Source organism: Neovison vison, chromosome 4, assembly GCF_020171115.1.
Source record: "Neovison vison isolate M4711 chromosome 4, ASM_NN_V1, whole genome shotgun sequence".
Lineage (NCBI taxonomy): Eukaryota > Metazoa > Chordata > Mammalia > Carnivora > Mustelidae > Neogale > Neogale vison.
In genome coordinates, this window is record NC_058094.1 from 180630264 (window position 1) to 180648049 (window position 17786).

At 43.7% G+C, this 17786-nt stretch overlaps 1 protein-coding gene across 5 annotated transcripts in view; it reads right to left on the bottom strand.

The window, feature by feature from the left end:
* OSBPL3 (oxysterol binding protein like 3) overlaps window positions 1–17786 on the bottom strand; it is a 181074-nt gene that overhangs the window by 14244 nt on the left and 149044 nt on the right. For all 5 annotated transcript variants that reach the window (XM_044246243.1, XM_044246242.1, XM_044246244.1 and 2 more), the window contains 4 exons: window positions 16197–16334; window positions 6505–6568; window positions 2610–2688; window positions 1081–1225 (listed from right to left, as the gene is read on the bottom strand). In XM_044246243.1, coding sequence (XP_044102178.1) covers window positions 1081–1225; window positions 2610–2688; window positions 6505–6568; window positions 16197–16334 — 426 coding nt within the window. The remainder of the gene's footprint in view (window positions 1–1080; window positions 1226–2609; window positions 2689–6504; window positions 6569–16196; window positions 16335–17786) is intronic.

Consider the following 17786-nt stretch of genomic DNA (forward strand, 5'->3'; position numbering starts at 1 on the left):
TTCCGGAGTCAGGGGCGGTGAGGAGGGTGCTGGGACTGAAAATGAAAATACCTAAGTAAACCAACAGTGAGCAAGTTAACTATGGGCGGGAGTCAACACTTGTAAGAAAAGGGGATATGACAGAAAGTGACTAACAAGGCTGGGCTGATGATGTAAGGGTCTGGGGAGAGGGGCCTGAGGAAAAGAAGGTGGAGAGAGAAATGCCAGTGTGGTCAGGGAGCATGGTGGGAGCTGAGACTGGAGAGAAAGGAGTGGGTGTACGCGTGCACGCACGTGCAGACACAGAACCACGTGTAGGTGTGTGTTCACATGTGTGTATACGTGCAGGTGTGCATGTGTGTGCATGTGGGTGAACATCGGGATGAGGGGGCAGTGCATACCACACAGGGCCTTGGAGGCCAATGTCAGGAGGCAGGCTTTTATACTGGGAAAGATGGAAGTTGGGGGGGAATTCTTGTGATATACAGCATGACATTCTTTTTCTAAATCCTAGTAAAATATGCATAACAAAATGTACCACTTTAACCATCTCTAAGCATACAATTCAGTGACATTCAGCACATTCATTCACAATGTTGTGCAATCATCATTATTATATATTTCCAAAACCTTCCCAAACTGAAACTGTGTGTCCATTAAATACTAACTCTCATTCTCCAGCCCCCCAGGCCCTGGAATCACCATTCTATTTTTTTTCTCTACGAGTGATTGTTCTAGGTACCTCACAGGTGGGGTCACACAGTATCTGTCCTTGTATGTCTGGTTCATTACATGGAGCATAAAGTCTTCAAGGTTCATCCATACTGTAACACGATGAGTTTATGTTTTAAAAGTGACCCTCTGGCCACTGCCTTGAGGACAGACCATGAGGAAGTATGAGTAGAAGAAGGGAGGCCAGAGGGGCCATGGCCCTGATAGAGGTGAGAGAGGTTGGGAGGGGGGACACCGGGGAGCCCCTGGCATTGCTTGCCCGATGGCACAAAGGTGAAGGTGGAAAGTTCCCTGAGATTTCCTGTGCCCTCAGGCCCCAGCTCTGCCAAGGCCTTTCCAGGGTCAACCTCACAAGGCCACCTGGGTTACCTTGATAAAATTCACTTTGCAGTGGCAGGAGTCATCATTCAGGTTCTTGATGACAATCTCTCCGTAGTGCTCGATCCATCTCTGGCCACTTAAGATGTTATGGATGCAAGAGGTCACCTTGTTCCACTCAAAATGATCTCCGAAGCTAAAAAAGAGGCAACAGTGACCTTAACAATTCCCAGAAGAGCCAGCAGCAAATGCAAACAAATATTGCTATTAAAAAAAATAAAGTCCCAGGATGAATTACTCATTCTTTCATCTATAGAACCAACACTGACTGAGGACCTAAGCTGTGCTGGGCATCCTGAGCCTCCGCTCTCAGACATGCAGGCCACAGAGGGCCACGGCGGGCAGAGCTGGGCACTGTGGAAGCTGCCAGGGACTTCACTAGAAGCTGGTGATCTCCTAGAAAAACCTACTCTCTCCTTTGACAGAGGAGAAAACTGAGAGCCAGAGGTGACTTGTCTAAGTCATCAGACTAGAGATGGGAAGAGGCAATGGGGAAGGTGTGGGGATCTCACAATCTCCTCTCTCTTTCCACACACACACATGCATATGCATATATATATATACACACACACATACACACATGTATGTGTATGTATACAGTCTATGCAGAGAGACATAACTATCTTACATATAAATCTTAATATACATGTATCTTATACCTTTTTATGATGAGAAAGTATTCAGGTACTATTTTCAGAGTCATAGACCAGTTATGAGGATAATGGTAATAAGACCAAACACTTAACACAGCATAGACTCTGTGCCAAGGACTTTCTTCAGTGCTTTACAGATATCGTCTGTTTAATCTTCACAACAGTCCTACAGAGTAGATGGTCCTGTTTTGTAGATGAGGGAACGAGTGCTCAGGAAGGTTAAGGAACCTGCCCAAGGATTTGCAACTGGTAAGTGAGCATCCGAGTCCTGTTGGGCCCCAACCCGGAAGCCACCCTTGCAGCCACTTTGCTTTATAAATGAGGGTCAGTAATCCCTGTAGAATCAAGATGTTCTTCTTAAAAAGAACTTTGACAGTGAGGTAGGCCAATGATGTTAAAGCAAAACCACCATCCCTAATTTTGTTAGGAAGTAAAAATAAGTTTTTAAAAAGCTTCTGTTCAGGGAACTTTGGTTTCTAGGTAGTATTCCCACGGGAAGGAAAGAAAATGTGAGCTTGTCGAAATGAGCTACATTTCAACTTATTGTCAAACCAATTAAAAGAAAAAAAAAACAAGGGGCGCCTGGGTGGCTGAGTTGGTTGAGCGACTGCCTTCGGCTCAGGTCATGATCCTGGAGTCTCAGGATCGAGTCCCACATCGGGCTCCCTGCTCAGCAGGGAATCTTCTTCTCCCTCTGACCCTCTCCCCTTTCAAGATCTCTCTCTAAGTAAATAAAACAAAACAAAACTAAACTAAACAAAACAAAAAAACACATACTCAACACCATGGTGTATAACGGGAATCCCATTCCTAAAGCTGTATCTTGGCCCTGAATTCCACACAGTTCCCAACCACAGAAGAACTTACGCTGGCAGAGTCACGTGGGTTGTGCCAATAGGAACAATTTCCATGGATTTGCCCCAGAATTTGTTTTTCCATCTCACATCTGAAAAGAAATATCGATTAGTGCATATCTAGCAGGAAAGCTACACAGATCAAAGAATTCTTGGACTGGGTAAATAAACACTATATAGAACAGTCTCTCCATAATAAAGTCCATTACATTATAGGATAACATTTCATTCAATACAAGTACCAAGTGAGTATCTGGGACAGAATCAGGAAAAGTAAAATTATAGATGAAGTCCCTCTCTTAGAAGAACTCATGGTATGAAAGGCAGACAAAAGTGAAAACAAGTAATGCTCAAACAGAGAAGCACAGGCTATAGCTAGGTACGTTGTATGATGAAACGGAGCCAGAGAAGCAGGAATGACCAACACTCTTGGGGAAAGCATCAGAAGGGGCAACTTAGATCAGGCTTTGAAGAATAAGCAGGAGTTCACCAGGCAGAGAAAAAGTGACAGAAGGCAGAAGACAGCTTGTCCAAAGAGAGAGAGAGGTGTAAAAGAAGAGGGTGTGCTTCTGTCCTTTGGGTCTTGGATTGTTTAGAAAGAAGAGCAGAGAGACAGATTGAGCACAAGAACAATGGACTCTAGAAGCCAGGCAAAGAAGTTTGGTATGTATGCCTTGGGGGAAATAAGATATTTCTTTAGACAGAAAATGCATGCGAGGGGCGCCTGGGTGGCTCAGTGGATTAAGCCTCTGCCTTCGGCTCAGGTCATGGTCGCAGGGTCCTGGGATGGAGCCCCGCATCGGGCTCTCTGCTCAGCAGGGAGCCTGCTTCCCCCTCTCTCTCTGCCTGCCTCTCTGCCTGCTTGTGATCTTTCTCCCTCTGTCAAATAAATAAATAAAATCTTTAAAAAAAAAAAAAAAGAAAATGCATGCGATTATATATGAACTTTGCAAAGACAATTGGGAGAAATACAGTTAGTGGACCAGTAGCATAAGAGATGAGAAGGAAGGTGACAAGTTACAAGGCTGCTGTAATTGGTCAAGAGGGAAGTGAGGGTGAAGTGAACTAACACAGTAGTGGACAGAGTAGAAGGGAATGATCCCAAAACCTGAAAGAAGTAGAAACAGAAATAGTTGGCAAATTAGATGCAGATTCTGAACAACAGGGAGAATTTGTAGGTGATTTCATATCTGTCTCACTTGCATAAATGGTGGCACCAACAAGGAGAAAAACAGAAGAAGAATAGAATAGAGCATGGCTCAGTCAGTTAAGCTTGTCTGCCTTTGGCTCAGGTCATGATCTTGGGGTCCTGGGATCGAGTCCCGCATTGGGCTCCCTGCTCAGCAGGGATCATGCTTCTCCCCCCTGCTCATGATTGCTCCCTCTCTCAATTTCTCTCAAATAAATATCTTTAAAATTGAGAGACTAGAATAGAAATAGAATTTTAAAAAAGGATAGAAAAAGTGTGGCATAGACAGGTGATCCCACAGACTGCTGTATGACAATACACAGATCATGGGGGAGCCAAGGTGAAAGTAGGGAGGCCAGTAGGGGACCATGGCCATGAACCAGGAGAGGGATAGGGCTGGGACCAGGCAGCCCCTAGCCACATATATATGATTTCACTTACATAAAATATCCAGAATAGGCAAATCTATAGAGATAGAAAGTAGGTAAGGGGTTGCCTAAGGATGGAAGAGGCCGATGGAAATTGGAATTTGTGGCGGGAATAGGTATTGGCTAAAGGATGGGTTTTTGTTTTTTTTGTTTTTTGTTTTTTTTTTTTTTGAGTGATGAAAATGTTCTCTTTTTTTAGAATTTCATTCATTCATTTGTTCATTCATTCATTTATTAATAGAGCTCAAACAGGGGCAGGGGCAGAGGGAGAGGATGAGAGAGAATCTCAACATATCCCATACTGAACATAAGAGCCCAACACAGGGCTCAATCCCATGACCCTGACATCATGATATGAGCCAAAATCAAGAGCCAGATGATCAACTGATTGAGCCACCTAGGCACCTCTGGAGTGATAAAAATGTTCTTAAATTGATTGTCATGATAATTGGAAAATCTTGTGAATATATTAAAAATCACTGAATTATATATATCATTTAATTAAGTGAATTGTATAATATACAAATTACATCTTGATAAGTTGTTACCCCCCAAAAAAGATAATTATTGTTTTTTTTTTTGTTTTTTTAAAGATCTTATTTATTTATTTGACAGAGAAAGAGATCACAAGTAGGCAGAGAGGCAGGCAGAGAGAGAGGGGGAAGCTGGGCTCGATCCCAGGACCTGAGATCATGACCTGAGGCCAAGGCAGAGGCTCAACCCACTGAGCCACCCAGGCACCTGAAAACTGTTGTTTAAAGCAAAAACAGTAATGATGTATTGTGGGGTTTATAACATACATAAATAAACATTACTTCTGCAATAGTTACAAATGTTAAGAGAGGGGAAATGGAAGTACATGTGTAAGTAAGTAAGTATATGTGTAAGTTTCTTATATGTAAGTGGCATATTATTACTTGAAGATAGACTTATGACATATTAAATATATATAATATAAAGCTTAAAGTAATAACTAAAAAATGAAACAAAAAGGTATAGCTAAGAAGTCTACAAAGGAAATATGATGGACTCATAGAAAGTACTCAGTTCAAAAGAAGGCAGGAAAAAAAGGGGAGCAAAGAACAGATAAAACACACGACAAATACTAAGAGGCCACATTTAAATCCATCTACATCAATAATGATAATAAATGTAAATGGCCTAAACAACCTGGTTAAAAGGTAGAGAAAGGTCAGAATGGTTTAAAAAGCCAAATTTGGGAGTTGTGAGCCTATGAGAATAGGTGAGATTGCCCAGGAAAAGGCTGATGAGGAAGAAAAGAAGAGGGCTAAGGAGAAAACTGTCATGTAAGGTAAGGAGCACACAGAAACCAATTGGAGGAAATCCATATTATTTGTAACTTAAAAATAATAATAAAGGGCTTACAGGGTCAAAGACATTTAGCAATTAGAAGTTTAGAGATATTATAAGAATTATTCCCAGAGGGTATCAGTGAAAGTTAGAGCTGTTTCTAATCAAGCTTCACTTCTAAACTTTAATAGTTTAGAAGATTCAGAAAAAGTACTATAGTACTTGTACCCTAAACTGGTAATATTGTCTCCAGAGAAAGAAACTGGTTGGCTGGGGACTCGGGTGGAGGAAGGAGTTTTTTTTAATGGCAAAGGAGTAAATCAAGTGTCATCAGTGTTGACAGAGAAAAATGCTTTAAAGTTTGATGTGTGTTCTCACTGTTTGAAAAACCAGGATGCTCAAATTTTCCTTGCCCTTTGAATAAATATATGTTAACAAAATTAATTAATCTATTTAGAAAATATTTGCAGTCTTACTTATTCTTCAGAACAATTCACCCTCCTCCCAAATCCAAAATAAAAATGGAGACAACTGCCAAACTAAAAAAAAGTCAGCAATCTAAAATGTACTGTTTAGAAATAAAATCAAAACTTTTCAAAAGCAAGATGAACCCTGTTGTCTAGACTCTGATAAATACCTATAAATATTTAGTGTCTCTTGAATACACAAGGCATTTCAAGCTGCTGTGGAATTAGAGAAAAAGTTACAGAAATAAGTGGTGGTGGCCCAGACACAGATGGAGAATTTTTTTTTTAAGGGAAAAACCAGATTATCTTCCTGAATCCTTAATTATGAAGTAGACAGGTATTGGTAATTGTTCAGGGGTGACAGGCAAGAATGCCAAGTGGTGTAGATCCATACAATAAGGCCCAAGTCCGGGGCCTACCTGTCATATTCTTAAGCACCTTCAGTAGTTCTTGAATAAAATAGCTCTAGAACATTACAAAAAGCGGTGCAGGCCAAATATATGAGCACATTACCTTGCCAGAAAACAAAATTTCCAGACTCAGCGTGACATGCAGAGATAGGTGGATGGTGGCTGACCTGATGGAAACAAAGGCCAGAAAACAAAAAATTAGTTCACTTCTGTGTCTCATGAAATCCATTCCTTCACCCTTGCCCTGAGAGGTGACAGAGCGTACAGTGTCTAAGTGAATGAAAACTTCAGTTTTCCTTCAACAAATCGGTCCTCAAGAGGGCGCTCCTCATACAGCCAGCCCCAATTTGCTCATCTTGCTGAGGACTGAGAAGAAATCAGGTGCATGGAAGCCTCCCAAAGTACAGGGAAAACAGTCAAGAGGTAAATGTTGGGTATAGAGACACATTTTGAAAGATGTAAGAACAAAAGCAGGGTCTCTCTCAAACAAATAAATAAAATCATTAAAAAAAAAAAGACTGGTTCAAGAAAATTTTTAAAAGAATAATGTTTATTTTTTAAAATTTTATTTATTTATTTGAGAGAGAGAGAGAGAGAGAGAGAGCGCATGGTGTGGGGGTAGAGGCCAAAGGAGAAGCAGACTCCCTGCTCAGCAGGGAGCCTGATGCAGCACTTGATCCTCAGACTCCAGGATCATGAGTTGAGCTGAAGGCAGTCACCTAACCAACTGAGCCACCCAGACGCCCCAAGAATAATGTTTCTATATAAAAGATCCAAGCAATTATTGAAGAAATGTTAGTCAACTGCTAAGGAAAACATCTAATTCATTTTCTGTCAAGATAAAAAAAATCTTGAGTAAATATGTAATTCTGTTCCAGGAAAGAGAATTCCCCACAATGGAGACTGCTGCACATTTCTCTGGGTTTTGTCACTGAGGTCATTGCTTCTGTGCTGTTCACTAATGAAGAAGTTAAAGAGAAAACCCAGCTCCCGAGCTGGGTTTCCTCGTTTCCTTAGTAACTCAAGGCAAGTGAGCGGTGTGCATATTACAATTACAGTTCAGGACCAGTGAAACCAGACAAATACTGTCAGCAGCGTTTCAAAGTTTCTCTGACTTAGCTGCTTCTTAGCAAGTATCTTACATTTAGAGCATCCAGCCTAACGTCTGTATATTACCCAAGAGACCAACATCAGAAAAATTCAGCAGTGTTTCCCAAACACACCGACAGGAAAGAAACAGCCGTAAACGTCAGCCCTTTAGGTTTACATCAGCGGTTTTCAGTGGGGAGGTGACCCATCTCCAGTCACTCGCCTTGCCCTGCACCCTCAGCTGTAATGAGGAACAGGGTCTGAAAACCACTTGTATGAGCCTGTCCCTTTGGCGGAGAACTCTGGGATAGGATAGGCTAGTCTAGAGTCGTTCCGCACGCACATGTAACTGACGGAATTTCAACTTTACCAACTTGACCCGAAGAAAAGTAGAGACAAAGATTTCCATAGTCCATGTATCTTTCAGGTCTCAAGGCACATAAATGCCAGATCTGATAGGAGGCTGGAGATGCAAATTTGCTACCCCTTGGATGGTTTTCATTCCCACAGGCCTCTTAAGAATGTAGCCCCTCTCGGCACCTGGGTGGCTCAGTGGGTTAAAGCCTCTGCCTTTGGCTCAGGTCATGATCCCAGGGGCCTGGGATCGAGCCCCGCATTGAGCTCTCTGCTCAGCAGGGAGTCTGCTTCCTCCTCTTTCTCTGCCTGCCTCTCTGCCTACTTGTGATCTCTGTCTGTCCAATAAATAAATAAAATTTAAAAAAAAATGTAGCCACTCTCTGTGCCAATGGGATTTTCTTTCTTTCTTTCTTTCTTTTTTTAAAAACTTTTCCTCCCCCCAACAGAGAGATTGAGAGAGAGTGCGAGTAGGCAGAACGGCAGGCAGAAGGTGAGGGAGCAACAGGCCTGAGCCCCAAAGTGGGGATCCAGGACCCCAGGATCATGACCTGAGCCAAAGGCAGGTGCTTAACAACTGAGCCACCCAGGTACCCCCTATGGGATTTTTTAGGGCAATATTCACTTTTAGCAGGGTTTAGAAGTCTAAGTCTTCTTCTGGCCTTCATTGTCTTTTTGTCATTGGACTCCTTGGAGATATTTAATGTCACAAAATGAGGCATTCCTGTTCCCCCTTCCTCCCCCAACAGCTCTCAGTGCAAATAGTGGAGTTAACTACTACACCTTGGGATCATATAAAACTAAATCACGGAAGACAACCTGCACCCTATTTCTTCCTCTGCTCCCCCCACCTACTCCGCAGTGCAGCAGGTGAGGAGCTACAGAACGTTCCTCTTCCCCCAGAACGTAGGTATATTTTAAAGTAGATAATTAAAAGTAGATCATAGTCATTCCTACATAAACAATGTGGTAAAAAATGCAGGGTTTGTAGTATTGATTAAGAATGTGGCATTTCATAGGTGTGGCCAAACCTGGCTACAAAAATCAAACATCAAAGCAAAGTACAGTATATACAAACTATAAACCTCTTCTGTAATAATTTTAAATCCCATAAAACTGGGATAAATATACTATCCACATGAACTATAAAAGAAGCCCTATCATACCATAAAATCTATACATACCCATAAAAATTCAACTTTGACCTTTTAAAACTATTGTGTCAGACACATGAATCAGTGCATAAAGCAGAAGACCTTTATGTGGGTTCAAAATCTGTTTTCTGAACGAATAAATCTCAATGGTCAAATATCAATGATTTTGCTTATTTTTTTTCTGGCTTAAAAGGGCCTTTGGGAGTGATTCATTTGGTGCACATTGCTTTTAAGAAGTTTACAAAACTTCCCAGGAAAATTGAAGTGAGGTCTGATTTTTTCATGGATATATTTTCTCACAACAGGTATTTATTCATGAAACATTTCTGGAGCATGTACCATGTGCCACACTAGCATCAGGGAATGAGGGAGGGCTTCTGGAGCCCCAGAGATGCAGGTCTTAACTCAGCAACGTCATCTAATGGCTGAAGGGCCTTGAGCAAGTTTTTAAGTCTCTGGGCCTGAGCTACCTCATCTATAAAACAAGGCTCATACCACTGGTTTTGCAAACAAAAAGATGACACATAAAATTATAGGATCTTGTGCTGGTATGAAGTGGGCAGGGACTAAAATTTAGCCATTTTTCAAGAGTAGTATTTCCATTTAGTCATCATGGTGACCTTGACCTCATGTCTTCATTGGTCTTATTTTATACATTAGGAAACAAAGAACCTCTCCAGTGCTACATGGTTAATTGGGGGTGGCTTTAAATCTAGGTCCTCTGATTTCGAATCCAGTGTTTTCCTTTATGTCCCAGCTGTCTCTCTATGGCCGCTTTCAAAGCTGGGCTCTGGTCCTCCCCAAAGCCTCCACACACTGTTAAGATCCCATCGCATGGATATTTAGACAAAGAATCTTCTGAGTCTGAACTTCCAATTTCTCTGAGTCTCATTTATGTCATGGTAAAATGAGGTCTGAGGGTCCCTCTGACTTCAAAACGCTCTAAATCTAATTCTCAGTGCCTCTTCAAATCCCAGCACCAGTGGATGTCAGCCAATTGGGAAAAGATTATACTGAGGCTTTGACTAACTTGAAGGCCCATTGAAAGGGGGTAATTCAAAGCTCATCATTTAATTTTTGTTAGTGGCAATCTTTCTAAAATCTACTGGAACAGAGAATGACGAGCACAATATAACCTTAGTGTTGGATTTGGTTGAGTTTCTATTCCGTTACATCTTAACCCAGATGTAACTCAGAAAGTTATTTGATTTTGAGTCTGAACTGACCCAGCCCTGAAGGAGACAGCGTCTGTCAGCTTACAGGGTAAATCCAGTTTAGATGGGTTTCTAGCATCCCTCTCTGCTTCCTCCTCTCCATCCCAAATCAGAGCAATCTCTAACTGGTAAAGATCCCTAAACATTCGGGAATTTAGTATATATGGTCCTTACTGTTCAGGAATTTTTATGTAGCTTTCTTTCTACAAGCCCAAAGTCAGCAAGTTCCCCAACTAGTTGAGAATTCCTGTCATTTATTTGTATCTCTCAAGAATTTCTTACCCTGACCTAACATTTTTAATTTATGTTTTAAATGTACTTTATATAAGAGGTGAGTGGTATGGGGAGAACCAGATGGGGAAAGAGTATATTTTAATATTTGCGTATTTGTGAGTATATCTTTTTCAGATTTAGAAGAGTCTCCCTTAAATACATCACTTCTGCAGCTTCCCAAAGACCTAACTATAGAGTCTACCTAGTCCCTGGCTCGCCTCCAACCCCGAAGGACAGCTTGTAGAAGGGAGGACGAATGCCAGGTGAGAAATCAGGCAGGTGCCTGAGTGTTCAGGTGCCTGCCTCTGATGTGTCCCTCGCTGTCCTAATCCCTGGGGATAGAAAGCATTCTGGAGCATAAGTGGGCGAGATAGATAAGGAAATAAAGAAATAGATAACATAGATAAAGAAATTTGTCAGTAGGGAGGATGGTAAGTGGGAGTGCTATTCCAGACAGGGCAGTAGGGGCAGGACTCTCTACCACGGAATCGTCTGGGGCTAGGAGAAATAAGGAAGTGCACAATGTGCAAAACCGGGAGAAGCCAACAGAGGGAGAGGACGCGAGCACTGTTCAGGGCTAGCTGACACTCTATGTTTTAAGAGAGGCAGAAAGCCAGTGCGGCTGACACTGAATGAGCAGAGGTGGGAGAGGTATCCTCTCCGGGACTAATATCTTGGGGAGGAGGGGAGAGGGCTTTGTGGGGCCATGGCCAGGACTTTGGATTTTATTCCAAGTGACAGGGGAAATCATTGGAGGGTGTTGAGCAAGTGTTGCTCCTGTTTTGAAGCAATCCCTCTGGCTGTTGGATGAGAAACTGGCTGTGGAAACAAGAGACCAGCTAATGAGTCTACTGCAATGATCCTCGTCATTGATTACCCTGGCTTGGGCTTGGAGGCCAACACCAGTGGGGAAGCCAGTGAAAATGGCTGGCTGTGGAAGGAAGGCTTCTGAAGGAAGACCCCAGGATTTGCTGATCAATAGGATATGGATTCTAAGAAAATGCTATTAAGGATGATGCCAAGGTTGCTGGCTTGATTTTTGGGGGAGAAGGCAGTTGCCAATTATTTTCCCTTCCTGCATGTTCAGTGTTCATCACTTTGTTTGACAAGCCTATGGCTTCTTTTCAAAAGCAGAAACAAAACACACATTAAATGATAACTTAACCCAGAAGTGGAGAGCACTGGTTTAGCAGTCTTGGATTTGATCCATCGTTAGTTCTCTTTGAACAGCCTGAATCTCCCTTCTGAAAACCCCTTTAAATAAGATGCCACTTTAATCAGTAGTGACAAACTCTGCCTGCTAATAGATTACAGAGCTATTTTATTGTGAGTGAGCACGCAGGGAGAGAAGTGATAAGCATGGTATTTATAAGTCCGTCCAAGAATGTATGTTCATAGTTCTCGTGATGAGTAACAGAAAAGCAAGGAGGGCTGAGGCCAGGGAGCAAAGGGAAAAAAAGACTTCATTTGAGTCTTTTATGGGTTAGTGACTGCCAAGAACTCCATTTAACTTTTCAGTCCTAAACTCTAAACAGCACGTGGCTGGGGGAGGGGATCCAGGGGGAGTAAATGGTTAGAATGGCCCCAACAGTCATCCGAAAACTGAAGTTCCAGATCATCAGGAATGATCTTTTAGAATAGCTTAACGGCACAGCTTTTAGATACCAGACCTTTCCCAAAGGTCTACAAACAGAAGCAACGCTAACTGAAAGCAGTTTTCTGAACCAGTCTCATCTGAACCCCGTCTCTGGTGATGCTCCAAGCCAGCTGCTTAGCTGTCTGCCAGGTGGCAGGAGAACAAGTCAGGAAGAACCTATCGGTAGGACGCTTGATCCCTGAGGAGAAAAAGGAAGTCCTGTCTGAATTCCCCCTTTTCCGAGCTTATTTAGACGGCCAAGGCTGAATCACAGTTCTTGGCACATCAAAGTCCTCCCTGGAGAAGGTGGTACAGCCGGAGGGTGGAACGCAGGACAGGAATGTTTATGATTTACTCCCGAATGTTGCTTATTCACAAAGGCCACGCCCCAGAGCACAATGGGAGCTGGGCACAAAGTCCTACCTGCGTTTGGTCTAAGTGACAAGGGCAGGCCAAGTTCCAGAGTCTGATCAGCACGGAGCGCTTTTTTCTCACCAGAAGCCAATGACCCCGGCAGCTCAGAGCACAGTAACTACACCTACGAGAGACCCCGAGACAGGTGAGGGAGGGAGGCCACTGCAGGGAAACAGTGAGCACCGGGAGAGGTGAATGCTCCAGGCCTCAGTTTCCCTGCCTTTGACTCATCCACACCTTACCTGCCACACAGCGGGTATTTTGAAAATCAAATGAGTCTGTGTGAGTGTGAAAAGCACAAAGGACTCGGAACCTAACTGTTCATTGTTTTGAGGAAAATTTGAGCATCCACGTGCTTCCTCTGGTTTCTGACCGCGTGAGTCATTTTGATGGGGCATTTTGGGGTCTTTGGGGTGAGAGGCGACACAGAGGAGCAAGCTGGTGTGGAGCCAAACTCTGTGAAGAAGCAATTATTTCAGTGTCTTCAGCCACTGACCACTTCGAACAACCACATCCCCACCCAAACCACAGAACAACACCGTCCAAAGGCTCGGAGTAGAGGATAGATAGAGCTTTTCAAATCTCGAAAACTCCACAGAAGAGCCGAGTTACCCTAGTTTCTTTTCACTGGGGTAAGTGAGTTCCATCAGCGTCTTTGTTAGAGTAAACTCCCACCCAACAGTACTAGTTTGGGAGTCCTCCTACCCAGCTTACTAGTCGTTCAGTACACGCGACTCGCTGTAGAGCGGTACCAGAAGGCAAAGCAGGCCCCGAGCTCTGAAAGCCGACGTGTAGCGCCTGCATGTAACGTGTGCTGGGAGCCACGTGCTGTCTCCCTCAAGGCAGAAGATCTCCTGGGCCAGGAGCAGGAAGAGCCGCACCGGCAGGTATCAACATGCAACCCACCAAGCAGCCCAGCGTGCTCTGTCACTGTGTCTAAGTCAAAGAAATTAGACATAGATGGTCTTCGCGCGCACTGAGTCAGCGGGTCAGCATAAACGAGGCTGGAAGAGGGAGCGCAGGAGGCTGAGCTGATGTGTCTCCCGGGGGCCAGGAAACGGACAGCCCTGCCCCAAACCCCTACCACTCCTGGGGCCGTGGGCAGCTGAGCACCTCAAATTCAACAGCCGCCTCTCCTTTTCATTCTACGCTCAGCCGGTGATGAAATTCTGGTTTCCCAAGTCATCTGTGTATCGGGGGAGGGATGCCTGGTCTTGTGACCAAAACCTGCAGGTCCCCAGGTCAGGCCTACTCTTTAGAGCAAATGCACAGAAGGGCGTTCTAGTTTATAGATGGGTTTCTTAGAGGCTTAGCTAAGGCGACTCTGTCCTTGAGAGACTCTTCCGTTCCTGGGTATCCTCAAAGAACCAGCTCTCTGAGGCCCTAAGGCTTAAATTCCAGGCAGATGATGGGGCTCCAGCATGATGGGGACTGGTGAGCCCACATGGCTGACTTTCTGCTAGAGACTCGCCAGGGACAGTCTGCCTGCTTCAAACCCCTTGAATTATACACCTCATTTACTATTTTTAACATGCCGCAGTAAAAAGCACTTTCAAAAAGTTGCCCTCAAGATGAGAGCCAACAGCCAAGTGCAGAACGTTCACTGTCTTCAGTGGGACTATTTTATACCTCAGTGTAGCCCTTCGCCTGAGCCATACGGCAGCCTAGGAGTTCAGCATTATCATTCCTGTTTTAGAGAGAAAGATGCTGTTGAGGCTCAGAAAGTTTAAGTAGCTTATCCGAAGCCACACACAGAAGAAGTGCTGGGGTTAGGGTAGGAGAAGAGGTCTCCGTTACACCCACACACCCTATACTGCTAACAATAACCAGATCTCTTTCTTGCTTATTTCCTGGGGATCCATTTCACGGAACCAAAGACTGGGTTATGTAATGCTCTTTCTGTTTTTGTGCACAAATGTCCAGCAGCTCTGTTTTCTCACTCCGTGCCACCATTGGAGGTGCGCAAGCAGATCCTGATTTTGGCCCTGCCCCGTCGGGGGCTCATGGGATGGAAGCTCAGCTTCATGCGAAGCCCACGTTACTACTCTTTCCTTACACCATTCATCCTGTCCTGACTGTCTGCTGTAGTCTGGGCTATTTCGGGCCGCTATTTCCTCACATGAGTGCATATAATGCCATGGTAACCAAATCATATTTTCATTTATTCCCATTCCATTTTAGCTTTGGTATTTAAATAACCCAGTTGAATTTGAATCGAATTATCTTTTCCTTTTAACTACCGATTTAACTCTCACTTCCTCGATATCCGTATTTAATTTGTTTTAGCTTCTAACTGGAAACCTACTAAAAATGTGCTTTGGGACTGTGGTATATTCCTTTGCCTTTGAGTCTTGGAGAACACTGCTTGTCCTCGACAATGAAGACCAGCACCAGCCTCCTAAGTCCCTCAGCTACAGGCCTTTCCACTTCTACCTGTAGGATGCAAATCCTTTGACAAAGAGGGCAGCAAGGTAACAGGAAGGAAAACAACATGCTAGCATCCCACCCATTTTCCCTCAGTTTTCCAAGAACTGGGAGGAGAGAAATGTACTGAGCAAATGTGTTTAATGCTCCCAGGCTGACATTTAGGGATATGTGGAGGGTGGACGTGTTGGATTGTTGTCTTAACGAGAGGTGAGAGGGGTCTTTTTTATTTTCAGTATTAGGACATCCTATTTCAGCTCAACAATTCCTTACGGACAGACACTCAGGATGTTCCAGTATCCCACTATTCCAAACCATGGTGTCACGTATCAATCACGACCACAAACACTCTTATCACACTTCATCCTCCACGTACGACATCATCCCGAGCCCGTGGTCGAGAGTATCTCCTTTAGTCATCACATCTGAGGTCTGTAACCACTGTCATTATTTCCGCTTTAAAGAGGAAACTGAGGCACAGAGAGGTTAAGCGACTTGCCCAGGGTTACAAACCTGGTGAGAGTCAGAGTTGAGATTTGAACCTAGGCTGACCCCAGAGACCCTGCTCTTTCTTCTCGAATATTGTTATCTGCTAATGCTTACGTGGGTAAGTCTCAACAAACTTCAAGGAATGCAGGCTACATCAGTATAAAGGATGTCCACCCACGAGATGAAAACAGGCATTGCCGGCCCCCAGCCCCCATCCCACTGCCATCTCCCCGGACCTGGAACAATGCTGGGTAGGCTTTACACGCTCAAGAAATAGTTATTGATTGAATGAATAAATACATGAATGAATGATTCCTCTTAAAATCAAGAATGATGTCTTTTTTTGGTGCTACCCATTTCCATAGTGATGTTCATACCCCAGAAGGACAAGGTCAATGAGTAAGGGTGCACACTTTAAACCTTTAGATCAGTTTCGGCAAATGCTTCACCCTTTGAAAATCTGTCTCCCTATGGCTTTCCACAGAGGGCACTGTTGATGCCTGCTGTCAAAGGCAGGCTCTGCCTCCCAAGTGCCTTCCTGCTCACGGGGGTGGTCAGGTTTCAGTGGAAGGGAAATCGTTCTTTCTCTTTATGTGTAAATGCACTGTAATTATCTCGGTTGCTTTAAAGCCTGTGAAAGGCGGACAATAAATATTTCAAAAGCACATGTAATGGAAGGCGTGAGTGACTCCTTCAGTGCAAGCTGATATAAAGGGGTACACAACAAACAAAAAGGGTAGATAGCCACCTGCTCTGAAAAAAACTGGAAGCCTTTGTCCTCACGGATACACTCATACGTTTCTCCGAGAACAGGATTAAAGGGCTTGCTCCCAGCTCGGAAGTAGCTAGACGCATATGCCGAGACAGCGAAGGCAGCCACGTACACCTGAGGAGAGGGAGGAAAGAACTTTATTATTTAACAAGCAAACATTTTTTTAAACAAACAAAGATATAAACAAAACAAATTTCTCCCTTGATGGTTTATTTTGGAAAGCCAACAATTTATCTCTGGTTTAGAAACAACCAAACCAACCAAACCAACTTTGGTTTAAAGTGGCAGGTTTAAATAAAGTTCATTTTGGCCCAAAGACAAACAAAGCAAACATTTGCAAATGGCCCATCTAATGTCACTTGGTAGAGGCTTTTAAGAGGATGATATTTATCAAGTGAGCTCCCCTGTTCTTGAGCTGTTCCACCAAGTCCAGTAGCTCTAACCTGGTAATAATCCTAATTCTCAGGAAGGAGAGAGAAAAATATATTAAAGGAGCCAAACTCCCCTCAGAATTCAGGAAAAGCGACCATTCCTAACTAGATACCGTGGAAACCTACAAACTCATTTTGACAAAAGAAAATCCGTGATAGCAATTTCCTGAGTTTTCTATAACAAACCACAGGCCAGGACACAGTGCCTTTGAGAGAATCTGGCTTTTCTGGGAGGAAAAATGAAAAATCAAAAGGCAAAGGAAGGACAGGCTATAGATAAACACGAAATAAGCGCTCTCTGCGATGCTCTCAGCATTTCTATCAGTTCTCCTTCCAGGCCCCCAAAAAGACACCTTATTTTTCTAGTCTCTTTTGCGGAGGGGCAAGTACAGAACACTGAACCTAGGTAGTGAAAGCAACTTCCCCTTTCTACCAGTGAGTAACCATCTCAAGGCCTCCCCTCCCCAGCACATTTCAGGAGGTTTCTTATACTGGGGGAGAAAGCTGAGCGCCTTTCATAAATGTTCACTAGTCACACTACTTTTCTTAAGCCTTTTGCATAAAGGACCCACTTTTCCACTCACACTACAGAATATCGTAGAGCATCTGGAGGCTTATGAAAATCAATTCGGTTTGCTCAATTCTGTCTTTGTTCTGGAAATCTGGGGATCCGTGCCTCTCTTTGACTCCCCACATGTTGGTTATCTGTTAAACAGTAAGCCCACACTGTCTATATGGAATGTTGAGTAAAGCCTGAATCATCGGCACAATTTAAAATGTAACAGAATCTGGTGTCATTCCTAAGGCCCGGGGCGGGGGGGGGGGGAGTGAGGGAGCAGGCACATGGAAGCAACCCCCTCTTAGGCTGGTGACCTGAGAGGGATCCCATGCAGGGGCAGGAGCAGACCTGCAGAGCAGTGAACAACCCACAGCTATGGTTCTTGTGCAATGCCTTCCTGTCCTTTCCCTCCCAGGTGAATTGTATTGGAATGCAAAGCCTTCCCTCAAAGTCCTTCTCAAGGTCAAGTCCACCAATCAATCAGCTGACACTCTAAGAGCCTCTAAATTTCTATAAGAATGAAACACCATGAAGAATATTTTCATCTTTAAAGTCAGTCTTTTAAGAAAAGAGCTG